Source organism: Penicillium rubens, assembly GCF_028828025.1.
Source record: "Penicillium rubens strain IBT 27055 chromosome Unknown utg000001l_segment0_segment0, whole genome shotgun sequence".
Lineage (NCBI taxonomy): Eukaryota > Fungi > Ascomycota > Eurotiomycetes > Eurotiales > Aspergillaceae > Penicillium > Penicillium rubens.
Window position 1 is genome coordinate 557,654 of NW_026890599.1, and position 24,530 is coordinate 582,183.

Below are 24,530 nucleotides of genomic sequence, written 5' to 3' on the forward strand. Positions count from 1 at the left end.
ATATATACCGCTCAGCTCCATTCGAGCCACCTATCAATCTGTCTTCCCAGATGTCTCCCGGCTTTGATTCACGGCAGCATCGATTCCACTCAGATATCTCGCGACCCGCTGCACCGTAGCGGGCAGCACGGCATACCAATTCACGAGCTTTGCATAAATAGGCAATCTGATCACACCACCTCGACCGCTATCAATCGCTGCCACCATCTCCCGGGCGACTTCGACCGGTTCCAAGACTGGCGCAAAGAAATTGTTCGGCGCGCGCACCCAGTCGAACAATGGCGTCGACATCTGCCCAACTTCCACCAGTAATGTCTTGATCAACGGGTTACCCCGAATTTCCGCTTCTATCGTCCGATGCAGCGCACTAAGTCCGGCTTTGCTTGCTGCGTAGTCTGACAGGCCTGCAGCACTCAGCTGGCCCAGCACGGAGCTGACTGTGGCAAGGGTTCCTCCGCTCTCTGCTGCGATGATGCCAGGCAAGAAGACTTGGTACAGATGGAAAGCCGCCAGGAGATTAGTGCGGATGGTTTTTTCGAATGCATCCGCTGGTAGATCAAGCAGCGACAGGCCGTTGATCCTAGCCGCGGCACAGTTGATAACGATCGTCGGTGTTCCTAGCTGCAAAACATTTAGCGAATCAGACCCCAATTGAAGCAAGCCATCGCGCACGATGAAGACAACTTGTCCAAACATTTCAATCACTAGAACCGTAGTAATAATAGAGCGATATGGGATCGAGGTCATACAAGATACCAAAAAGGAAAAAAAAAAGCAAAACCTACCTCCTGCAAGATCCTCTCCTTAGCAACCTCCAACGCGCCTCTGTCCGCGACATCACACGTAATATACAGAACGCCCTCCCCAAAGATCTCGTCGCGGCTGTTTTCCGGAACAGCCTTGATATCCAGCACAGCGACACTCGCCCCGCGCATGCTATACATCTGCGCAATCAACAAACCTAGCCCACTCGCCCCTCCGGTGATGACCACGACCTCATGCTCGAAATCGACAGTGCGCGGAACGCCATCGGCGGCGCGCTGGTTGATAAGCCGCGCGATGGAAAGGACTGTCAGGACCGTTGCATAGCTCACGGCGAGGATCCAGGCTGGGTCTGTTGATGGTGTGACCTGGGCACGCAGGCAGAGGACGAAAATCCAGGCTACAAAGGGGTTGAGGAGGGATTTGGAGAGGATGCTTATTAGGGTGTCGATCGTCAGGAAGTTGGTGTGTGAATTGGTTGTCCCGGGGGCTGGGTGGGATGGTTTGGCTGTTGTTCTTAGCAACTGGGGGGTTGAGGATGTCATTGCAATCTCTGCTTTGGCTTTGACTCTTGCAGAAGATTGTATGTCAGACATGTGCAGTGAGGAGTAAGAACGCCCTCGGGAGGTTCGAGACGCGTTCTGGATTTGCGGGGCTGATAAGAGATAAGACGATCTATGAGATCCCCGATGTCAGCTCCGGAGCTCACGGCAGCACCTGGGCACCTCTAACCTTTGAAGCTTGGGCTGGTCATAGTAAAAATACGAATCGAGCTTAAACACGGGGATCCTTCTCAAATATTCCCAACCGTGGCTTATAACTATCACATTCCTATATCACCATGCCTCGATCTCGGGAGGCTGCGCTCAACCCATCAATCAACACCGAGCCAAATCTTGATATTTGACTTGACGACATTTTCGTGTGCGTCACACCTGGCAAAGCTACGTGATACTGAGGCTTCGCACTTTTACAACGCTGCACTGTTCTTTAGACCGGATGATCATAAGGGGGTCGGGACCATCCTATCTCCATGGAAGCTTCTGCGGTCCATGACAGCAACAGCAACAGCAACAGCGCCGTAAGACCTAGAGAAACCAACCCCAATTTGGATCTGCGATTGACATTCTGAATTCGTAAATACTGTTCAGTCCCGCGTCATAGATTAATATAGTGTTCTTACCGTTATTTATTCCTCGTACTGGCATGTCTACCTAGGTAAGGATACCTGAAATCAAGAGCAGAAGAACTGCAAGGCCACCTGGCCGCTATAACACGCCACAACACGGTATCTATATGTCTCAGAAATACATGTATAGTATATGAAAAGTAACATTGATGATTGATTGGTCTATCTTCTTCATATATGGAAAGGAGCATAAATAGATGCTCCTTCTTCGTATACCCCCATTATGATAGATCAGAAATACTCGGTGAGATTCAATGACAACAACAACAAGGAAAAGCAGAAGAAGCAAAAACTGACTGAAAGCAGGCTGAATTGGAATGCCTAAGCGCTGATGTAGTGTGATAATGAACTGTATACTGAAGACAGCAATGTCATGATCAAACTGCATACAGCCAAGGAATCCAAGCTTCTTCTGGCAGGTTAGCGTTGCATCACAGAAAATGCAGTATTGATGGGAATTAACTGGGGTTCTCAACAATATGTTGGCCAATATTTTGGTACCTGTTACCCCAGACAACCGAGTCCAAAGGCAAACGATCTGTTTGCGAGGTTCACTTATTGCGAGACTTTGCCATACACATACCTAGCTTCAAGATGTATTCCTACTACTTCCCGGCACCAGTAGCGCAATTGCAGCTGGAATTTGAATCTACAGCCACTTAGATTCCGGAATCAGTGGGAAATTGACCTGTATACCGTAACCCGCAGTGCTCAAAGGTTGAGACAGCGCAAACAACCATGGCGCTAATTTGTTTAGTCGATATCTGATGTTTAACGTTTGCCTAAGTAGGTAATATCTTGGTCATCGACAAGGTTAAAGAATAGGTCTATCACCTAGCTTCTCTACGCGTTTGCACTGGTTGCGCGTCGAGGTCGGTCTCAAAAGGCCTGCGTTTGCGTCAACAGAGACAGACAAAGCCCCCGCTAAACGTTTCTCTTTGCTTGCCGATTTAAAAACGTCAACTTTCTACTGAACGGGACCTGAGACCTGCCAAAGTCTACCCAACGCGATTAAAGTGCAAAACCATCGCCGCGTAGGATATTGTATATCCAGGTATGGCGACATCCACAGTTGATGAGGGAGGGCCCGTTGGCATTAAGAAGGAACTACGTGAAGCTCTCGATGCTATCGTGTCGTCAGGGACTTTTGCTTCGCAAGGCAGACTCCCACATGTTGATCCACAGATCAAGGTGCAAGATGTTGGTGCGATTTCTCTGCCGTTGCAGGAATCACAGCTGCGCCAAATGATGAAGCAAGCCCATCAGGCGCCATATGGCAAGGGCAGTGAGACCCTCGTCGACACCGCAGTGCGAAACACCTTGGAGCTCAATCCTGGTCAGTTCGAACTGTCGAATCCGAACTGGGACAATTACATCAAGCGAGCTTGCACATGCGTCGCTCGGGATTTGGGTGTCGATTCGCCCGTTTCAGCGGAGCTTTACAAGATGTTGATCTACGAAAAGGGTGCAATGTTCAAACCCCATACTGAGTTAGTAGTGGCCTGATGATGCACGCATGACCTCCCACAGAGCTGACTTTGCCCTCAACAGCACCGAGAAAGCCCCCGGCATGTTTGCGACTCTTGTGATCGGCTTGCCGTCACCCTTTGAAGGAGGCGAGGTAGCTGTCAAGCACCAAGGCAAAAAGATGGTCCTGACGACGCTGCAACACGGGTTCTCGTATGTCAGTTGGTACTCGGATGTTGTCCACGAGATTCTCGCTGTCAGGTCTGGATATCGATGGGTCCTCACGTACAACCTTTGCATCGATCCTTCGCGGCCATGCCCAACAGCTTGTCTTCATACGGACGAGGCGCGTCATCTCCACAGAATCCTCAAGACATGGCTTAATCAGAACACCGCGGAGCGAGAATTGAGCCACGCCTACTACAGGCTTGATCACGAGTACACAAAAGCCAATATCTCACTCAATGCTCTTAAGGGTAGAGACCTGGCGTCCGTACATCTTCTCAAGGAGATTTCAAACGACCTCAACATGGAGATCTTCCTGGCCGTGATAGCAAAGGGACAAATGGGACCATGTCGGTATGAGGAACCCTACAGCAGAAAGTCCTACAGGTCTTCCAGGTCTTACTTCAACATCTACCTCGAAAACCACAATGCAGGCTACCGTGGCAGATCTGGGGCTATCCATGCTCTGGAGCAGATTATTAACACCTCATACGAGGTCGACACGCTGGTTGGCCTTGATGGTTGTGAAGTAATGGAAAGTATGCCATTGAAGAACGACAACGTTCTTCAGATGAAGTGTTTCGACGTTGATCCACAGGAAGACTACATGGGCTATCAGGGAAACTTTGTGCGTTGACTTCTGCTTCGTATCGCTATTACTGTTTACCGATTGATCTTGATTTGACAGGGCCCAGATGCAACCCACTGGTATCGCGTGGCGGCAAGTTTTTCACCCACCGTCTTAGAGAGAATATGACCAGCTAACAGTTGATATAGGCCGTGGTCATAGTGCCCAGAGATTCGATTGCTCATTTCCTCAAGGTTCCTACGGAGAGAAGCGGACCTTACACAGAGAGTACATGTCAAGGAAACAAGGCATTGATGATTGGCTACCTTGCCAAGTCTCTTGCACACACACCTGACGACCAATTTTTGATCAAGACTTTGAAAGACCTCTGTCAGGAGGTCTGGACTATGAGTGAGACCGGACCGCCTGGCAGCTCTCGTCCTCCCAGAGTTGTTCTTCCCGAGGCCGTCATTACCAAGGTCCTTCAGGCCGCTATCATCTCGAAGGATCCAGACTTCGTCAAAGATGCTGTGGGCCGCCTCGAGAGAAATTTGTCTCCTGATTTCTTCACATGGGTTCAAGAGCAAACTGCCGTTGGTCTCATCACTTTTGATACCATCAAGGACATGTAAGACCTATCTCTCCACGGTGTTGGTTACGCTAATAATGTAGATTGCTTAGCGGTTCAATCGTCGGTATTCTCTCCCGCACGATCTGTTCCCATGCTCCTGCCATGGAGGCGTCCGACTTCCATTCGCTCTGGCTCCCATTCCTACACCATTTGGTCAGGTTCTGCGAAGCAAATTCGATACCGACATCTACGCCAGATTACCAACGGATCTTCGCTGCCATTCTGAAAGCCTACATCAACAACTACGTCGGTGAAAGGCCTTCCCACGACGGTAACTATGTTCGACCCACCGTGGGACATGGTTGCGCCGATTGCATCTCGCTCAACAGATTCCTGAGTGACCCAGCCCAGACAGTTGGCAGGTTCTCCGTCAACCAGAAACGCAGACATCATCTGCATCTCAGACTCGACGCTGCTAAGATAGACTGTACGCATGAAACCGAGCGAATCGGATCGCCGCAAACATTGGTCGTGACCAAGTCTTTCCCTCGTCATGAACGGGATTCTGCAGCATGGGGGAAAAGAAAGGCGGAAGCGGGAGTCAAGCTCCTCGACTTCAACAAGAGGGATTTAACTGGGTGGTTTGGAGAGGAATACGAGGGACTTATGGGTATGGTTGGTCATGGACCCTCTTCTGGTCGACGTCCAGCAGGACCGGTGCCGAACCGACCAACACGGCCGAGGAAGAGAAAGGCAGCAGATATCGACGTGGTTGATTTGAGAGATGATTGAGGAGTCCCTTTTCTGCCAAGTTTTGCTCAAGTATGATGTAGAATACAAAAATCTAATCGTGACAACAAAATGAATGTTAACTATAATTGGTTTACTCAAGACTCTTCTAACGATGGCTTTTCTGTACTTCCTCGGGACGGGGCAAGCCTTTGGACAGAGAGCCAGTTCATACGCTACAGGAGCATTTACGAAAGCATAGTACATATCGAAGTAGAATACTAAGTTACATTGCAATTCTATCTAAGGACTTGCTTGGTTTCACCATGAGGCTACTTATCCTGAACACCACGTAAAGGTGCAAGTCTTGTCCAGGTGTTGCACACAGGACCCGTGCAACTGGGTAGGATCAGGGGAGGGGGAAGGGGAAGGGGAGGGGAGGGGGAAGGTACCTAGGTAAGTAACGAAGACACAAACAGACAATAGACAATAAAGAGAGAAGAGACGTACCTAAGTGGCACTTCAGATCGACCTCCTGATGATGTTGCTCAATGGAGAACCTAGAGAGTACAGTCTGTTTCCACAGAGGTAGAATCCCTGGAACCTGTATTGGTACTTAGAGGATTCCTAAGGGTTTCCCAAGAGCTCCGTTAGGTTCTTAGAGAATCTTAGGAATCCCCAAGTGCTCCTTTAAGGCACACGGTCCACATGCTTCGTGCCATTCGCAGCCTTAACTAGGCCGCAGCAAAGAGCCATCAGAGCCTCAGGGTAGAAACCGTCACTGGACAACAGAGGCCATATGTTGGAGATATGACTCTCTGGAGCTGAAGTGGCCCGTCACCTGCCGAGGGACGGGGGAAGAGGGGAGGGGAGGAGGGGGGAGGGGGGAGGGTTGGAAGAGAAAAAAGAAGAAGAAGAGAAAATCTGGGGGGGGGGGGGGGAGAGGGTATTTATATTTTTTCCAGTGGCTGAAGGACAGGAAGGAACTTGGGGTGGGGGACGAGTTTTGACAAAAAGGGAAGGCACCTGCCCAGGCGACCACCGCCGGAGTTACGTGTATGATGTTTATGCCTAGTGAAGAACAAGCATATTGATTATCCTGAATACAGAATTGGCGACTTGGTCTATCCGTTCAGGCGCCTCATTTTGACCAGTTCTAGGCAGGCAAAGGGCAAGGTAAGACAAGCCCAGTTAATATAAAAGAGATGATAGGACAGAATAACGACTGACCGATGAAGGTATCGTCGAGTGTCTCATTCAGAGGCGAAAATATGAAGAATCCACACAAAGTCTGTAGAACTCCACGCAATAAGGACGAAATCGTTATAACTAAAGACATGAGAAAGACATAAGATATTGAAAAAAAGTAGATTCAGGTTCACGAAACACATCTGAGCATATCAAGCATCCCTCGTTCCATATGTTGAAGAAAAATTGACCAGCATAAACTCGTGAAACTTCCCCCATGATTGTCAGACAGTGTATCCCCTGGCTTAAACAAGCCCAAGATCACCAATCAGTCACCACTGCTTGCGCTGACCAAAAGGCGAATAAGGCTTCTTATTCTGAGCCTCTGGGCCTCGGATAGAATGACTGAAGGTAAGGCAATCCTTATCCTCAGCCATGATGTCGAGATCGCTTGGGGTTAACGGCACCTGGAAGCCCTGACCAGCTTCGGGGTAAGCGCGGTAATCTCCAGGGTCATAATCCGATTCATGCTGGGATTCGGCGTGTGAAGACTGAGACGCAGACGGAGTGGGGGATTGTTGTCGGGATTGGGAGTATGATGATTCGTCGTCGGTGAGCAGGTCAGAGTACGAGGAAACGAAAGAGGCCGTGCGAGCGTGCCTAGCTGCAGGAGCAGCTTGAGACGTAAATCTGCGCGTCGCCCTTGAAGGGGTCTGCGGAGTTGTTGTGGTAGAGGTCTGGGGAGCAGTTGCGTAAGCATGCGTGTGAGAACTTCCGGCGAAAATCTGGCCCGCAGGGATGCCACCAAGAGCCGCTGGAGGAGCAGGTTCGGGGACAGAATCGGAGACCATGGCAGCAAAGGTTTTATCGGCATCCAGGGCAGTAGCTGCGGGAGTCGTGGCATCGGAAGTCTCGCTGATTCGTTGTTTTGAATCCATGGCGTTGGCGTTCTGAGACATGGATTCTAGATTTTCCCAATCAAGTATTGCAGAACGAGCGTTGTTCTTCGGTGTAGGTTTGGATGCCTGATGATTGTGTGGTATCGCAGGTGACAGAGTGAAATCAGTCACGGGTTGCATGTCCGGGGGAAACAGAGGAACCGACGGCCACTCGTTCGAGACTTTCACTACAAGCTGGACTAGCGAATCATGCGAAAGAGAGGAAAGATACGCTCGTCGTTCTTCTTCCGTATAATGATTTCCACCAATTTGAGATCCAAACACGCCTGGCTTCTTGGGGCGTCCGACCTTTTTCACTTTCATTGCATTCTTTCCAGATTTTCTCCAGCCTGCCTGGCGTTGCTCAGGTTTACACTTGATGCAAAACCAATTCGTCTCCGGGATTTCAATGACCTCATTATCAATATTCGGATTGTGGCATCTTTGATGCCAGGGAGCATCACACGAGTCACATAGAACAATCAAATTGTTCGAGGGGCTGTGTCCTCGGTAACAGCCGGTGCAGACTATATTCACCTGACGGTTCAGACGCTTCCGCTTTTTTGCTGCCGCTTTGACAGTTGGCCCCTTTGTTGTCACAGTTGGTTCCTTTGTTGTCACAGGGTAGGCTTCTCGAGCAACTGGCTGAGTAATACGACGGCCAGATCGAGTCCGATTCGAAGCTAGGGCAGCGCTGGCATTTTGCTGACCCGTTTCCATTGCCCCAGCTGTTGTCCAAACTGCCTCTTCCTGAAGCGGTGCTGGTGACCCCCATGTTGCCCAGGGTATATTCTCAGCTATAAGCTCCGAGTGGTATGGTAATGGTTGGATCGCCTCCGAGACTCCCTCATGGTCAAATATGTTGCCCTCATGGACGTTCTGGGGGCACCCGGGGTTGATATCGGTGGCGGGGAGGTCCATAAATGCCGATGAGACCCTCATGGTGAATTTCCTTGCGAATAATGTTCCAAAAAAGGGACTGGGCAAGATTCTTCGAAAACTAGTTGATCTTTGGGGTGAAAGAAAAGAACAATGTAATAGGTGATAGCGAGGTAAAAAGGCACTATTTTGTGTCCTTCTAGGGCAGTGCGAGTCTTCCAGCCTGATGCAAATCACGATAGGCACTATAGTTTTTGCTGGGCGGGCAGTTGAACATAGTTGACTCCTCTCAATTCTTTCAACTGGAAGTAGGGTTGAAGCGAAGTCGTCGAATGAAAGACCTTTGTATAGAAATCACGTGATATTCCAATGCAACCTTAAATGGATTTCCTCAGTCGTTTATTGACGTATTTTGCATATTGCAAGATAGGATCATATTAACTTGAAACGTAATTTGAAATCCTTATGTATGTATTATCAAAGCTGTTCCGTTTACTTGCTATGGGGATCTGGTGCATGTTTGACTTGTCCTCAATTAGACCACTATGTCCAAGGACACTTGCTCATTAAGTGACCCAAAAACGCTAGAAGGACCGAGGAGCCACTTGAATGGCTATTACTTCAAGTTTGCTTATATACAGACCTCGGGAGATGTCATTCATGTTTCTCATAAATAATTCAAGGTTCAGGACACGACTCCCTCATCCTTCAAGCGAGCGATATCTGCCTCCCCATAATCGAGGACACTACCTAAGATCTCATCCGTATGCTGGCCTAGAGTAGGAGGAGGCGTGCGCACACCCGGTGTCGCTTCGGAGTACTTGATAGGCGTGTTGACCAACTTGATGGGGCCACATGCAGGGTGCTCAACTTCCGTCACCATATCTCGTGCCAAGACTGTTGGTAGGGTCAGCACCGTTCTTTTGTCACATGTGAAGGAAATGGACAGACTCACCGTGCTTGTGATTCAGGGTCCCTTGAATGTCGTTGACCGCCGCATAAGGCATACCGCTACCCTCGAATATATCCAACCACTCCTGCGTGGTCTTCTGCATAGTGGTGCTTTCGATCATACCATCTATCTCCGCACGATGCTGCACTCGGTCACTGTTAGTGACGAAGCGGGCGTCAGTCTTCCACTCAGAGAAGCCCAGTCGATCACACAACACGCCAAACAGCTTATCGTTGCCACCGCCGAAGAGAATATCACCGTCGCTGGTTTTGTAGCTCCGGTAGGGTACAATGGATGCTGGATGCTGTCAGTTTGATAATTATTACACCCGGCACAAGAGACTGTTCGCTGCTTACGGTGTGCTGTGCCCCAACGGCCGGAATCCTTTTGCCCACTGATAAGTGCAGAGCTTGCCAGGTTCGATAGTGTAGCGACCTGGCAATCACTCAAACAGGCATCGATATGCTGGCCTCTACCGGTCCGACCCCGAGCAATCAAAGCGGCCATGATGGCATTTGATGTGTATAGTCCGGTGGTCAGATCGGTAACGGCAACACCAACCTTGACTGGCGCACCATCCCGAGCGCCGGTGATGTGCATCAACCCCATCTCGGCTTCCACCATGACGTCGTAGCCTGCACGGTTGCTATATGGGCCCGTCTGGCCATACCCGGTGATACTGGCATAGATCAACTTGGGGTTGATTTCCCGCAGCGTTTCATAGTCCATGCCGTATTTTTTAAGTCCCCCTGGGAGATAGTTCTCGACTAGGACATCACATTCCTTTGCAAGCTTGTGTAGAATCTCGACACCTGACTTGTGTTGGAATGATAGACCGAGAGATTTCTTATTTCGGTTGACCTATATCCGTGATTAGTGCCATGATAATGTGTTTCACAAACTTAAGATAAGGCTCGTACAGCGAGGTAGTAGGCGCTCTCGCCAGGACCCTTTCTGGAAGCATCTTCGTACTTCGCATACGGCGGACCCCAAGCACGAGTATCGTCGCCGCGCACAGGGTGTTCGACCTTGATAACATCCGCTCTATGTTTCGTGTTGTTAGTATCGTAGAAATCATACATTGCAGCTCTTTCATAGCTCTTAAGCTCAACACATACCCTAGATCACCTAGTATTTGAGTACAATAGGGCTAGAACATGTCAGCTCAAATTGTAGACACACAGTAGCGTCTCGAGAGATGTACTTACACCAGCCAAAACGCGTGTCATATCAAGCACCCGAATACCAGCCAAAGGCAGGGACCCGTCAGCTGCAACTGCACTGGAGTAGCTTCGTCCTGGTATTGTGCGCCGCAGGGCATTGCTACCCCAGGACAAGCCCGATCGACGGGCAGCAACCTGAAACCTGAGCGCGACCGTCATGGTTATATACACGGGGAACGCAGCGAAACCAAAAATAAATGACGCTCAAACAAAAGCCCAAATAGCAAGAATCCCCAGTTAAATGGGATCTGGGGAAACCGGCGAATCTCCGCCAAAACGCCGACGCCGACACCGCTCGGAGGGGCTGATGCCGAGGCCACACGGCATTTTCCTTGTAGATCATCAACCGCAGCCATGTTCACAGGACTTGTCGAGACGATTGGAAGTGAGTAGATCTTTCATTGAAATACAGTCAATAGCTAATGTGGTTTTACTAGCTGTCACGGCCTTGGAGCCCATCGACACCTCGTCGAGCGGGGGCGGGGGAACGTCGCTCACCATCTCCGACTGTGAGGAGATCCTCACCGACGCACACCTCGGCGATAGCATCGCAGTGAATGGTATTTTGCTCTTTGTCTATAATACATGGGATATTGTCTAAAAGTGGACTCAAGGGACATGTCTTACGGTCACTGCATTCGATAAGACCTGGTTCAAGGTTGGCTGTGCGCCGGAGACGTTGCGACGCACAAACCTGGGTTCCTTGCAGGCAAATTCCAACGTCAACCTGGAGCGCGCCGTTTCGGCCGATACCCGGATGGGAGGCCACTTTGTGCAAGGCCATGTCGATACCGTTGCGGAGATTCTCTCTGTCACGCCTGACGGAAACTCGTTGGTGTTCCGGCTGCAGCCGCGCGATAGAGATATTCTGCGCTATGTTGTGGAAAAGGGCTACGTGACCCTCGACGGCGCTAGCTTGACTGTCACCAAGGTCGTCGATGGACAGGACGGATACTGGGAGGTTATGCTCATTGCCTACACCCAGGGGAAGGTTGTCACTGCGGCAAAAAAGCCCGGTGACCTAGTCAACGTTGAGATTGATATCGTGGGCAAGTATGTTGAGAAGAGCGTGCAGGGATACTTTGCTGGTACCTCTGGTGGGGATTTTGCTATCTTGGAGAAGATGGTGAACAGGATCGTCGATGAACGGCTCAAGAAGTAGAGCAGAGTGATGAATATGAATCTTCGTCACTCAAACCCGTTGCAATATTCGGGTGGAAACAAGGCAAATTGCATTATCCTCGGCTTTCTACGTCCTACAATGAGTTAATCAGTACCTTTGGAAGAAGGACCTCGGGAATTTCCCCATTGATCACGGCGAATGAGACATACAGCTAGAAATTTGATTAGTCCAAAGTAGAAAAAGGACAGAGCTCGCAAATGGATACAAGTGAATCGAGTCCGATTTAAGGAAGGACGAATGATGAATTTGAAATACTGCATTATATGAAGACAAAACCTGAAAAACGCCTAGATGCCTATCGGGTATGTGACAGTGACAGAAATTTTGGTCCATATGAAACGGATACATATAAGACGTGAAGACGGTGGTCATTTTTGATACAGTCCACCAGTGCGCCAGACAAGTCGGCACGAGTTGAACTCTCAGGTTTGGACTATCGCAAGAGACGGCTCGTCCATCAAGAGATCAAATAGAAGCTTCCGGACAGGGGTGGTGTGGTGACTTCCAAACAGCCACTTACTCCTCCATAGATTCGTCCGAATCAGCTTCAGAGTCGTCATCCGCCGGTTCACCCTCACCCTCAGCGTCCTTCTCAAAGTCATCGTCGCTGAGCCAGTCTTCATCATCCATATCCTCATCCTCATCCTCCTCGGCCACTTCTTTGCCACTGCCCCTAGCCTTGGCCTTCTCCTGCTTCTTCCGCTCAATGTTCTCCTTCTGAAGCTTCTTTCTTTGCTCCTTCTCTTTTCTCCGAACGTCCCAACTCTGGTCCATTTTCCGCATCTCCTTCTCGGATTTCGTAATGAAGTCATGCCACATGACCTTGCCATCGCAGACTCCATCCTCAACCTTCATCAAGCGAAGCCGCAAGCGAGGACCCAGCTCTACGAGCTTTACAGCCCGCTTCTCAACACCGGTGGTATGGGCTGGCTTATCCTGGCCCTTCTCAGCAGCCTTTTGGCGCTGCATTTCCCGCTTGTTCAGGACTCGGCGGGTTGCGCTCTCTTGAACCTCCACTTCGGCATCGGTATCTAGCTCGGTCTCACTTGCTGATGTGTAGCCGGCAGCAGAGGGGTCGAGCAGGTAATCAGCGGCATCTTCTAGCTTTCCAAGGTTGGGAACGGCAGTCTTCTTCTTGTCTCGGTTCCGGATCTCTTTGGGGTCCAGGCGACGGATTCGTTTCGATACACCGGTCTTCTTCGTGGCAATGGCGTAATGACGGAGAGTCAAGATATATGAGTCACTATCTTTTTCAGCAGGCTCTCGATTGAGGAGCATGACACGGCGAATGGAAGATAGAGGCTGGTTTTGGGGGTTGATGGGAGGGAAGAGGGATTGGAAGATCGTAGTTGTGAGGGTCTCGAGCCGCTTCGGCACTTTGGACTCTTCGGTTGCGTCTGGTGTGGTGAAGTTGTTCATGACCAAGAGGGGCGGCGTCTTGTGGTCCTGTCCGCCACTTTTTGGGCGCTTCATCGATCTCTCAACATCCTTGCACAGCGAATAGTTCTCGACTTTGAAGTGAAGGGTGGGTCCACGGGGAGTAACAGCGAGTCGCATATTTGTGTTGCCCGTTGCGGACTTAGAAAATAACATAAGATGTGTGACACCGAGGGGACCGGTCATAACAGTATAATCTCGCAGTCTGTTGGATTTGCGCTCCTGTATTGCTTATTAGAGGGAGCGAGAAGAATACTGAATGTGAATCATACCTTCAATCGCACAGCGGTGTCAGGCTCCATCATGCGACGGACATCCTTAACCAACTGGGTCACACTGCTACCAACTTGAGAAGCACCTACTCGAATGACCATAGACTTCGGGGTCTTGGACATTGAGGCAGTGCTGCCCTTCACAGCGGAAGCATTTTGCGGCTTCTGGTGAGTGCGCTTCTTGACACGTTGCTTGGCCATTTTGATGTGAGAGAAGATAAAAATAAAATTGGAAGGGGGAAAAGTAATGAATACTAAATCGAACAGCTTGAGGTTTTTTTTTCTCCAAAAATTAACATTAGAAACAGCGTCGGATCAACAATCTTGCGGCCCCACATTAAATTATTTTTTGAGATAGCTGACCATCGACAACCAACAACTTCTTTTTTCCATAAAATACAAATCAAATATGCCGATTACCAAGAAACGCAAGGTCGCACACGCGGAGCCTGCTGCACCTGTTGAAGACAGCGACGCTTCATCAAATGCAAGCTCTTCAAGCCCCCAACCCACCGCTGAGAACCCCGACATTGGAGATAGCGAGCCCCAAGCCACTGCTGATGACCCCAATGTCAAAGATGCCACCTCCGAGACTGAGCCCAGCGCTACTACCGCCCCTAAGACATTCAAAGAACTGGGCCTGATTGACTCGCTCTGCGAGGCCTGCGACAAGATGGGATACAAGGCCCCTACACCAATCCAGTCGGAATCAATCCCGCTGGCACTGCAGGGTCGTGATATTATTGGATTAGCTGAAACAGGATCTGGAAAAACTGCCTCCTTCGTTCTACCAATTCTTCAAGGTTTGTGCATATTTGACGACATACATCTTCATATACGATTCTAACCAGTCTTCTAGCGCTCATGGAGAAACCCCAGTCATTCTTTGGGCTCGTACTGGCCCCAACCCGTGAACTGGCATACCAGATTTCACTAGCATGCGAGTCCCTTGGTGCAACAATCAACGTCAGATCCACCACGTTGGTCGGCGGCATGGACATGGTTCCTCAGTCGATCGCTTTGGGCAAGAAACCTCACATCATCGTTGCTACGCCCGGCAGACTTCTCGACCACCTCGAGAATACAAAAGGCTTCTCCCTCCGCAGCTTGAAGTTCCTCGTCATGGATGAAGCAGACAGACTCCTCGATATGGATTTCGGCCCCATTCTCGATAAGATCCTGAAGGTCCTGCCGCGCGAGCGCAGAACCTTCCTATTCTCCGCCACTTTGAGTTCAAAGGTTGAATCTCTCCAGCGAGCCTCCCTGTCAAATCCGGCCCGCGTCTCGATCTCTTCTAGCAAGTATGCTACCGTGGAGACCCTCCAGCAAACCTATCTCCTTCGTCCTTATAAACACAAGGACATCTACCTTGTCTACCTCCTCCACGAATTTATCGGCCAGTCCGTCATTATCTTCATGCGCACGGTTCATGAGACGCAGCGTGTTGCTTTTCTGCTGCGCGGTCTAGGCTTCGGCGCAATCCCTCTGCATGGCCAGATGTCTCAATCTGCACGTCTGGGAGCATTGGGAAAATTCCGATCGAAAAGTCGCGAGATCCTGGTTGCCACCGACGTTGCTGCTCGTGGTCTAGATATTCCCTCTGTGGACTGTGTTTTGAACTTTGACTTGCCAACCGACAGTAAGACCTATATTCACCGAGTAGGCCGTACGGCACGTGCCGGAAAGTCTGGAACCGCCATCTCTTTTGTCACGCAATATGACGTGGAAATATGGCAGCGTATAGAGGCTGCCATGGGCAAAGAGTTGGCCGAATACCCCGCTCCGAAAGATGAGGCCATGGTCTTTGCTGAGCAAGTGAGCGCTTCGCAGCGTGATGCCATTCAGGCGATGAAGCACTACGACGAGAAGAAGGGCGCTAAGGGCAAAGGAAAGTTCTCGTTCAAGGGCAAGCGAAGTCGCGATGCCATGGACCAGGAAGAGGGCTAGAATTCCATCCTGGCTCATTTGCTTTTCTTGTATATGAATATGGTCTATCTTACGAATTTGGGGCGTTTAAGTATGTAATATGAAAGAATCCATAGATTTCATTACTGCGTCAAAATGATATCGAATATTTTCCTGGACCATATTTCCAGGGGTCCATAGAGTTGAAGGTATCCGCTGCCTAAAGTCACAAAGGCCAGTGTAATAATTGTAATACAGCCTAGAAACAGTGGTCCCTAGGGGCATTTGTCAAGACCGAAGATCCCATTGGACTAGGGAATCTATTTAGGCGCTGCCTGCCTCGCTAACAGCGTTGGCAACACGCGTGGCCAGGTCGTCCGCCTCGGAGCGGCTGGCAGCCTCGGCGTAGACACGGACGGCATCCTCAGTACCGCTGGCACGGGCGAAGCTGCGGCCCTTGTTGTACCGAGACTGAAGAGACTCGATAGTGCCCTGCAGGCCGGGAGGAGATTCGAGCTTACGCTCAGCGTCGTACGCCTTGAAAATGGAACGGTCATTGACCTCGACACGCACGAGGCGCGAAGGAAGGTCGGTGTAGGTTCCAAGCCACTCCTTGGGTGACCAGCCCTTGTGGGCGAGGATGGCCTCCACGAGAAGTGCGTCGGACAAGGCATCACCGACAGCCTGGTTAATCAGGTCTGTCAGGGCCTGGAGGCTTTCGAGGGCGTGCTGCTGCGCAGGCGATTGAGGCTCGGTGTTCTTGATGACCTTTAGGGCATTCTCTGAGAAGGTGACGGTACCATGTCCATTGGCCTCGAAGTAGACACCAACATCGAACCGCAGCGCGGCGTGGTGAAGGTGCTTCACACCGGTGTTGGTGCAGATAATGGGAAGCTTGAGGACCTTCTCGATGTAATCTGTGCTTGCACCGTTGGCATAGGCGGTCTGGACAACACCAATCTTCAGCTTCGAAGCAATTCCAGCATTGCGGGCAAGATCGCCAATGAAAGACGCCGCAAGGGTGGCAATACGATCCCCATCCAGAAGACGGAACACGTTGCTCTCGTCTAGGAAGTAGTAAACAAGACGATCAGCGTCACCGTCTAGCGAAGCGCATCGATCAAGCACGGCAGCTTTGGAAGAAGGAGGAGCACGTTGCTTGGTCTTGACATAGTCGGCACCGCACTGCATGAAATGTTAGGTTGATCGAAAGTTGTGTGTTAGGCAGGTGGAAACATACATCGAAGTTCAGGGCGTCAGGGTTGATCACATCATCGTTGACAACCTTAATATCGATTCCAGTGAGGTACTTCATCAGTTCCCTCAATTTAGGTCCACCAACACCGTTGGCGCAGTCCACAGTCAGGGAACCCTGGACCTTGACTCCCCGCATAACCTTCTTGAAGGAGTTTGCAAGCTTCTCATAGTATCCTTGCTCAGTCGGCTCACCGTACTCATATTGTGTTCCAAGGGTGTTCTTGCAGCGAACAACGTAGTGGAGTTGTGGGGTGGTCATGTATTTCAAGTCCACAAACTCGACCTCCGTCGCAGTAAGGGCGGCATTCAGAACACCTACCAGACGGGAACCAGAAGCACGGGTATCACGAGCAAACACAACACGAGCGGGGTTGGTCATCTTCACGTCGATTTCCTTGATAAGTTCATCGTAGACATCGGCGATCTTATCCAATGGGGCATTTGCCAGTCTTGTCGCGTATGCCTCCCACTCAGCCTAGTTATGACAGTGAGTACGTTATTCCAAGTTCGGTCGTTCAACGCAGGCCAATCTTACTTCAAGCATCTCGCCCTAAAGAAAATATAAGGTTAGACTTGTCCTAATGGGGCTGGTACTATAACAGGGGTCAATGGCTTAGACTCACCATGGGGTCAACCAACTTAACACCATTGTCCTCCGCGGGGTTGTGGCTAGCAGTAACCATAACACCAATCCATTGTCCGCTAAGCTTCTTCGACCGTAGGCTTGCAAGCAAGCCCACTGCAAAAACAACGGTGTTGAGGAGGTCGCTGCGCAGCCAGATTGGTCAGAACAAGTCGGCGTCAACAAAAGGATGATCGCGGGGCTGTAGAGATGTGGAGGCGGGGCGGATCAGCCATGTTTGAAGAAACTTACGCTTTCATGCGAAACTATAGCGGAGAGAATGGAAATTAGCCGAGTCTCTAGAGTAGAATATCCGTTCAGCAATGCGACATACCCCTGCTGTGCCATACTCAAATACCTTGCCCTCGGGCTTTGCGTACTGCAACGCCGCCTCTGTGATCGCTTTCTTGACAGCCGGAGAGGCCATGGCGCAAATGTGTGATTAGTTGTAAAGCACCGTGATAAGTTTCAAGAGGATAGGTGCTCTGAAGCTTCAGGTAAAGTCGAAGTCGAAGAGGAGGGGAGTGCTTGAAACAAAAAAAAGTGTCTGAGGGGTTTGGGGTGAGACATGGTTTATTGCGACGGCCGTAGCGGTGAGCGAATGGCGGGGAACACAGACCACGGCCCGGTAAAGTACGTGGCAATAACATATTTACCTGCATTGGCGGCCGTGGAAATTAACTGCAACAGTAAACACTCTGGTGGGGAGCACCCCGATCTTCATTACTGCTACCTCCACACATCTAAACTACAGTCAAGCATGACATATTAACATGTCTATGCTATCCTGCTATATGTATATATACAATGATGGCCCAATTTTGCCAAATTTCGATCCTCTTCACGCCTTCAACCTATGCGCGGCAATATCGTCCTGAGCGTCCTTGATCAGGAACCTGTCGGGAGCAACCGATGCATTAGTCATGGAAACTTGTAGTACGAACGATGAGGACTTACGAGTACCACCAAACAGCGGGGACCACTGTACCCAGATGCCAGAGGCTGTGCGCGTCAATCAACCCATTCCAAGGGGGGAAATCGAGCAACTCCAAACTCATGGCCATAATTATCCACGCCACAATCATACCAGGCCAGGCGGCCCAAGACTTCTCAAGTCTTCGATATCGGAAGATACTAAACCCGGTCCACATGAGGTTTTGGATAATGCCAACCACTACGTTCGCGATCATATTGTAGGTGTAGTCCCAAGACCAGAAGGTAAGATAACCCACGTGCAGTGTGTATAGCAGAATGCAGATAGCAGTCCAAAACCGACGTAGGGTTGGCCGGTATGGGGTGTTTTCGAGGTCCAGCCGGAAAATTCGAACGACGGCAAGGTAGAGACCGTACAGCACGTTGGCGCCAGCCGCCCAATAGTCCAGCTTCTCGGTCAAGGGGAAATCGCGCATGTGGAATATCATGCTGAAACTCCAGCTTGCAAGTCCAATGTATCCAAACATCATGTAGTATGGGCGGAGCGAGTGCCAGGCGGGGATGGACTCCTGGATACGGGACATGCCGTGCCAGTGGGCGGCGAAGTTGAAGAAGGAGAAGAGCACTGAGAAGGGCTCCTGCATCCCTAGGAGCCTACGGAATGGCCATTTTCCGTGGAATTGTACAATCGGGCTGATCATTGGAGGATCGCGCGAAACTCGACGGTCGGTAATTACATGTTGACAAGTGTAGTCACATTCAGCAGGGCAGGTCCATAGTAGCAAGCGGTGGTGCAGAGCTAGGGAAGTCAGCAAAGCCAAACGCGGGGAACTGTTGGGATGATGATTGGACATACGTAGCACTGAATTGCCGTTCTGACAATTTTCCGTTTTACAGACCTATAGTTGTGAGTTGTTTCCAAGGGTCTGTTGTGCCCGGGGGTCGTACCTGGACACATTCTTTGAAGTCGGGGAGATGGTCCCCTAATGACGCGTTGGACTTGCCAATGAGGGAGGCTAGAAACACAAAAGCGAAAAGAGTGTAGAGATTCGCTCTTCCTACGCCCAGATTCATTGTGGGCCAGAAGTCTAGTTCCGGGGTCTTGGGCGTTCAACGCGTAAGCTTGGGGAAGAATGACAGATTGGGCGGAGCTCGCAGCGGCATCGAAGAGCCTCCCTCGGTGGTCTTGGCAAGAGCAAGCCAGCTCTTTTTTTACCCCACAGCGCAATTGATCTACTTTGTACGGAGTACAATTTCTATTGAGATGGAATTGACCTTATTTATCATTTTTGTCATATGGCATTATTGCATCTGGGTCTTCGCAGTTCACTCAAAAGAAAAGAGATGGTCAATGGCGCAATTAACCTACTTTAATTATCGAACATCGTCAAGTAGTGCTTACTATGCTTAGGCATGTGCTGATACCACATACATAGGATGCAGGAACCCATTATTATACCTACAGCATTGCAGAACTTCCTAGCTATACAACAATGCCACGAAGATAGCCCTATATAAATGAGGGCAAGTACTATCACGTGTAGGTACACGTGATCAAGTACACGTGATCCCTTAATACGGCTAGCGCGGGCGGGGATTGGAGTTAAGCTTGGCGGGCGGGCAAATAATCAGAAAAAAAAAAGTTACGGATCTCAGTTGGACTTTTATCTTTAACATCCTTCCTATTGCTTTCTTTTTTTACTCTTCTCTACTCTTTCTTTGTTTTCTTTGTGACCCGTTACTCCTTTCCGCACAGTCGAGATGGACACCGAATCCGATAGCCCTCAGGGGATCACCAGCAGTGCTGATCGCATGGTTGGCATGGAGCACTCTGAAGTCCGTTACTTCACTAGGTACGTTATTCTTCATCGATTGGGTCTTTTTGAAGTTGATGCTAATAGATTTATAGCTACGACCACCACGGTAATTTATCTTGATCAAGTGATGTCGAATTTTGAGTGTGATTTTGACTAACGATCCTGTTTTTTGGGCTGACACAGGTATCCACGAGGAGATGCTTGTAAGTACAAATTTATTGGACAATTGGTTATGTACGATCTCTAACATTGATTTCCTACCTTTTAGAAAGATGATGTGCGCACACGTTCCTACCGCGACTCTATCTACCAAAACCGCCACATCTTCAAGGACAAGGTCGTCCTCGATGTCGGCTGTGGAACCGGTATTCTGAGCATGTATGTATCCGATAATAATACTGTGCTCTTAGATCTCCTGTTAATGGTTTATTGAACAGGTTTGCTGCTCGTGCTGGCGCAAAGCACGTCATTGGTGTTGACATGTCCTCCATCATCGAGAAGGCCCGTCAGATTGTCGAAGTCAATGGACTGTCCGATAAGATCACTCTTCTCCAGGGTAAGATGGAGGAAGTTAACCTGCCTTTCCCCAAGGTTGATATCATCATCTCTGAGTGGATGGGTTACTTCCTTCTGTACGAGTCCATGCTGGATACCGTTCTCTACGCCCGTGACACCTACCTCAACCCCGGTGGTCTCATCTTCCCCGATAAGGCCACCATGTACGTTGCCGGTATTGAGGATGGCGATTACAAGGATGACAAGATCGGATGTAAGCAACGATTTTACCTTGGACTCTTTTTCCCGCTGTACTAACCATTCTTCAGTCTGGGACAACGTCTACGGATTTGACTACAGCCCCATGAAGGAGATTGCTCTTAACGAGCCTCTCGTCGATACCGTCGAGATGAAGGCTCTTGTGACCGATCCCTGCGCGATCATCACCTTTGATCTGAACACCGTCACCACAGCCGACCTTGCCTTCAAGGTGCCTTATGCCCTCACCGCGAAGCGCCCCGACTTCATCCACGCCTTGATCGCCTGGTTCGATATCGAGTTCAGTGCCTGCCACAAGCCCATCCACTTCTCCACTGGCCCTCACGCCAAGTACACCCACTGGAAGCAGACCGTGTTCTACCTCCGTGATGTCCTCACCGTCGAGGAGGATGAGCGTGTTACCGGCTGGGTTGAGAACCGCCCTAACGATAAGAACAAGCGTGACTTGGATATCAGCATCTCGTACAAGTTCGAGACCCCCGATGCTACCCGCGCTGCTGAGGGTGGCTGCTTCTACCGCATGTAAGTTCTTCTGGCATTCTGCTTTGGTTCGTTTGTAAGGTCATTATACTAACGCATCACAGGTGTTAATTTTGTTCCACTTTTCTAATCTGATTTCATTGGGGTGTACAACTGCCCGTTTGCACGATCTAAGTGAAATATCCTCAGTCACGCAATGCATCCTGGCATGGGCATGTATGAAATTGCCCGAGGCGAATCGGACATCTGATTTCGCCTTTGTTTATTTCGGCGTTTAGTTTTTGGGAGGCAGGAAAAGGCATTTTGTGGCGCGAACGGAGGGATATCATTCTGAAGCTCCTCGAATTTCCAGGTAGATACCCGAGTCGATGCTTAGTCTAGCAAACTCCAACGCTCTTCTTCTGGACATGTTTTCCAACGATTCAAAACGAAATCATTGGCTTGAAATTTAAAAAAAGAACCTTCACCGTAAGATCTGCAAGGGGAAATTGTGCCAAGGAGGTGCCCTCGTCGGCAAGCCCACGGGAAAAAAATCCCAAAAAAATTATCAGATCCTCGGCTCCTCGGTGGCCCCCGCAATTACCGGAGCTACTTTAGTCTGCCACTGCGCCTGTTTTCTTTATTTCCCTCACTTTTGACCCATTTTTTTATTATCTGATCTTGTATTCATACTCCCTTCATACTACCATTCCAATGTCCGCCCCCGGAGCTGGTCACGAATTCCCCGCCCAAGAGGTCTCTTGGCAGAAGCGCGATGTGCTATTGTTCGCCAACAGCATTGGTGTCAAGGCCGACGAGCTGCACTTCCTCTATGTATGCCACAAGCTATATATACCTGTGTAGATACCATAATCTAACTATATCCAGGAACTCCACCCGAACTTCGCGGTCTTCCCAACCTATTCTCTCATCCTCCGTATGTCTAAGAACACCAGCGACTTTCGGACAATTGCACTAACTCCGAAACCATTAGCATTCAAACTCACTGATCAGGAGGTGACTGATTTCTATGCCCGCCAGAAGGCAGTCCACATTCCAGGCGTCCCCGACTTGGACCATCGTCATGGCGTCGATGGCCAGCGTAAGATCACGATCCTGAAGCCGCTCCCTACCACTAGTGCAGGCCGCAAGTTTGAGCTGCGCAATAAGGTCATTGGTGTCTATGATAAAGGCAAGCCTGGTACCGTCATCGAGACCGAGCAGTCTATTGTGGATAAGGAGAGCGGCGAGGTGTACAGCAAGGTCGTGTCTAGCGGTTTCCTGGTCGGACAGGGTGGCTGGGGTGGTCCGAAGGGTAAGATTGTAGTTTGATTACCCTACGTAAAGTTTTAACTGACGTGTTCGAGCAGGACCTAGCACCGTCAACTACGCCCCGCCCGAGGGCAGGGCCCCTGACGCTACCCACGTCGTTCAGAGCAACTCGGAGACAGCTCACCTGTACCGGTAAGTACTCAGTGCATATACAAGCCCGGCTTGTATACTTGAAACATCCAGTGCTAACTCCTTGTCTAGTCTCAACGGTGACTACAACCCTCTCCACGCCACACCAGAGCCCGGTCAAAAAATGGGCTTCGGTGGTATTATTATCCACGGCCTTTTCAGCTGGAATTCCGCTGCGCACGGGATTCTGCGTGAATTCGGTGGTAGCAACCCCGCCAATATGAAGGAGTTCCAGGCTCGCTTTGCCTCGCCCGTCCGTCCCGGCGATAAGCTTACCACTGAAATTTGGAGAATGGGTAATATTCAGGATGGCTATGAGGAGATCCGCTTCGTTACCAAGAATGACAAGGGTCGGGTTGTGTTGAGCAATGGCCGTTGCCTGTTGAAGGTGACGGGAGTAAAGAGCAAGCTGTGATGATTTATACCAAAGCTCAGTTCAATTGCATGTAATTTCCATTGCAAAGTATATACAAATGGTTTTTTTTCTTTTTCTTCTTAACCCTGTGCCATTTCGTAATGAGACTATTTATCCATGGATGTTATAGTTCATTTATTTACCCACACGTGACCGCAACCTCGGCTACAAATTAAATTACTTCCCCGGATTTGTCCAGGCACTGCTACACAACTGCTTGTCCTTGACCCTAGCACCCCTTGTTCTCCATATCAGCCATGAGCTTCACCTGGCGCACAGCACTCAGGCTGAGTGGGCTGTGGAGTCGCGCTGGGTAAGATCTCCCATTCATCTTGTATTGAACATCCAACGCTAATATCCTCTCCGGATTAGACCCAGGGCCCTGAGACCCCGCTGTTTCCCCGCTGGTGATTTGGTATGGATTCAATGCATTATACGCCCTGGAGCTGATTATAAAAAACTAACTCGATCCCTTTGTTCTGTTGTTCATAGACAACTGGCCACCGACATGTCACACCTGGTTCCTCAAGATTGCTGAACACGAAGATGGCCTGGAATGGTCGTCAGTCTGGTAGGACCATGCCAGATATAGTTACTTTCCCAGGTAAAGCCAAAGATGGCCGGGAAGTTGTGCTAAATTTGTAAGTTTGTTATACCTCCAAAGGAGCTAAATTGTTAGCAACTAACTTGCATTTTATAGTGGTCGGTTTTTTCTCAGGTTAGTGACCAAGGCATGAAACTAGAAGCTTGACCCTTATTGATGACTTGCTGTCTATGACTAGAGAAAACTGCCAGTGTCCTAAATGTATTCATCCGGATACGATGCAGAGGATAAGCGACACATTCTCGGTAGGAAATCTCACAGCTCCCCGTGACTACATTTTTTCTGATACTACTCCTACAGATTCCGCAAAACGTTAAGATAGAGTCAATTGAGCACAATGATAATATGGTTGAGATCAAGTGTGAGAGATGGCATGCATAACTTTGACCCCTTTACCATCGCTAACACAGCCACAGGGTCTGATAACCACTTGGGGCTTTATTCGTATGATTGGCTTTATGCACATGCGCAGAGCGATGTTTACATTAGCAAAACCAATCCGGTTTCATATCCTACAAGGATTCGGTATGTTACTCAAAGCCAAAGGGTCAAAATCAGAGAATGAGGTTGACGCCATAGAAGGCGGTTCTCTCCAGTTATGGATCCAGATCAGAGTCCCAGAGTCAAATATGACGATGTTATGTCCGACGATGAATCTCTTCATATTTGGTTGAGTCATATTGTAAGCTCGTTCTATCTT

The 24,530-nt window shown here is 49.7% G+C and overlaps 12 protein-coding genes across 12 annotated transcripts; 6 read left to right on the forward strand and 6 right to left on the reverse strand.

The window, feature by feature from the left end:
• Nucleotides 1-33: 33 nt before the first annotated feature.
• N7525_000236 (uncharacterized protein) lies at nucleotides 34-1,307 on the reverse strand (the record flags this gene model as incomplete). The annotated part of the gene is made up of 2 exons (XM_061211508.1): nucleotides 34-621; nucleotides 786-1,307. 2 exons carry the CDS (start codon nucleotides 1,305-1,307, stop codon nucleotides 34-36), a joined length of 1,110 nt encoding a protein of 369 aa, XP_061070734.1.
• A 1,700-nt stretch (nucleotides 1,308-3,007) lies between these two features.
• N7525_000237 (2OG-Fe(II) oxygenase) lies at nucleotides 3,008-5,574 on the forward strand (the record flags this gene model as incomplete). Its single annotated transcript, XM_061211509.1, has 4 exons — nucleotides 3,008-3,441; nucleotides 3,503-4,271; nucleotides 4,421-4,839; nucleotides 4,893-5,574. 4 exons carry the CDS (start codon nucleotides 3,008-3,010, stop codon nucleotides 5,572-5,574), a joined length of 2,304 nt encoding a protein of 767 aa, XP_061070735.1.
• A 1,457-nt stretch (nucleotides 5,575-7,031) lies between these two features.
• N7525_000238 (phf1/phf2 family PHD finger domain-containing protein) lies at nucleotides 7,032-8,579 on the reverse strand (the record flags this gene model as incomplete). The annotated part of the gene is made up of 1 exon (XM_002558672.1): nucleotides 7,032-8,579. The coding sequence occupies one exon, from the start codon at nucleotides 8,577-8,579 to the stop codon at nucleotides 7,032-7,034; it is 1,548 nt and encodes a 515-aa protein (XP_002558718.1).
• Nucleotides 8,580-9,201: 622 nt separating this feature from the next.
• N7525_000239 (CaiB/BaiF CoA transferase family protein) lies at nucleotides 9,202-10,850 on the reverse strand (the record flags this gene model as incomplete). The annotated part of the gene is made up of 6 exons (XM_002558671.2): nucleotides 9,202-9,413; nucleotides 9,472-9,765; nucleotides 9,825-10,329; nucleotides 10,389-10,512; nucleotides 10,587-10,618; nucleotides 10,677-10,850. 6 exons carry the CDS (start codon nucleotides 10,848-10,850, stop codon nucleotides 9,202-9,204), a joined length of 1,341 nt encoding a protein of 446 aa, XP_002558717.2.
• Nucleotides 10,851-11,045: 195 nt separating this feature from the next.
• N7525_000240 (riboflavin synthase) lies at nucleotides 11,046-11,853 on the forward strand (the record flags this gene model as incomplete). Its single annotated transcript, XM_002558670.1, has 3 exons — nucleotides 11,046-11,076; nucleotides 11,129-11,251; nucleotides 11,306-11,853. The coding sequence occupies 3 exons, from the start codon at nucleotides 11,046-11,048 to the stop codon at nucleotides 11,851-11,853; spliced, it is 702 nt and encodes a 233-aa protein (XP_002558716.1).
• A 537-nt stretch (nucleotides 11,854-12,390) lies between these two features.
• Nucleotides 12,391-13,784, reverse strand: N7525_000241 (Brix domain-containing protein; the record flags this gene model as incomplete). The annotated part of the gene is made up of 2 exons (XM_002558669.1): nucleotides 12,391-13,533; nucleotides 13,584-13,784. 2 exons carry the CDS (start codon nucleotides 13,782-13,784, stop codon nucleotides 12,391-12,393), a joined length of 1,344 nt encoding a protein of 447 aa, XP_002558715.1.
• A 208-nt stretch (nucleotides 13,785-13,992) lies between these two features.
• Nucleotides 13,993-15,530, forward strand: rrp3 (RNA-dependent ATPase RRP3; the record flags this gene model as incomplete). Its single annotated transcript, XM_002558668.1, has 2 exons — nucleotides 13,993-14,386; nucleotides 14,443-15,530. The coding sequence occupies 2 exons, from the start codon at nucleotides 13,993-13,995 to the stop codon at nucleotides 15,528-15,530; spliced, it is 1,482 nt and encodes a 493-aa protein (XP_002558714.1).
• Nucleotides 15,531-15,812: 282 nt separating this feature from the next.
• On the reverse strand, nucleotides 15,813-17,794 carry agm1 (phosphoacetylglucosamine mutase PCM1; the record flags this gene model as incomplete). The annotated part of the gene is made up of 6 exons (XM_002558667.1): nucleotides 15,813-16,673; nucleotides 16,729-17,220; nucleotides 17,281-17,295; nucleotides 17,369-17,513; nucleotides 17,620-17,633; nucleotides 17,702-17,794. The coding sequence occupies 6 exons, from the start codon at nucleotides 17,792-17,794 to the stop codon at nucleotides 15,813-15,815; spliced, it is 1,620 nt and encodes a 539-aa protein (XP_002558713.1).
• Nucleotides 17,795-18,208: 414 nt separating this feature from the next.
• Nucleotides 18,209-19,374, reverse strand: N7525_000244 (PGAP3/PER1 family protein; the record flags this gene model as incomplete). Its single annotated transcript, XM_061211510.1, has 4 exons — nucleotides 18,209-18,263; nucleotides 18,325-19,099; nucleotides 19,157-19,199; nucleotides 19,249-19,374. The coding sequence occupies 4 exons, from the start codon at nucleotides 19,372-19,374 to the stop codon at nucleotides 18,209-18,211; spliced, it is 999 nt and encodes a 332-aa protein (XP_061070736.1).
• Nucleotides 19,375-20,061: 687 nt separating this feature from the next.
• On the forward strand, nucleotides 20,062-21,482 carry rmtA (protein-arginine omega-N methyltransferase HMT1; the record flags this gene model as incomplete). Its single annotated transcript, XM_002558665.2, has 7 exons — nucleotides 20,062-20,153; nucleotides 20,210-20,223; nucleotides 20,301-20,320; nucleotides 20,386-20,495; nucleotides 20,555-20,886; nucleotides 20,942-21,413; nucleotides 21,476-21,482. 7 exons carry the CDS (start codon nucleotides 20,062-20,064, stop codon nucleotides 21,480-21,482), a joined length of 1,047 nt encoding a protein of 348 aa, XP_002558711.2.
• Nucleotides 21,483-22,064: 582 nt separating this feature from the next.
• Nucleotides 22,065-23,226, forward strand: N7525_000246 (putative peroxisomal dehydratase; the record flags this gene model as incomplete). The annotated part of the gene is made up of 5 exons (XM_061211511.1): nucleotides 22,065-22,184; nucleotides 22,239-22,287; nucleotides 22,345-22,665; nucleotides 22,721-22,814; nucleotides 22,884-23,226. 5 exons carry the CDS (start codon nucleotides 22,065-22,067, stop codon nucleotides 23,224-23,226), a joined length of 927 nt encoding a protein of 308 aa, XP_061070737.1.
• Nucleotides 23,227-23,356: 130 nt separating this feature from the next.
• On the forward strand, nucleotides 23,357-24,395 carry N7525_000247 (DUF971 domain-containing protein; the record flags this gene model as incomplete). The annotated part of the gene is made up of 5 exons (XM_061211512.1): nucleotides 23,357-23,539; nucleotides 23,719-23,867; nucleotides 23,970-24,075; nucleotides 24,131-24,191; nucleotides 24,247-24,395. Coding segments are annotated over 5 exons (648 nt in total), but the record flags the coding sequence as incomplete, so codon positions are not given.
• Nucleotides 24,396-24,530: the final 135 nt, after the last annotated feature.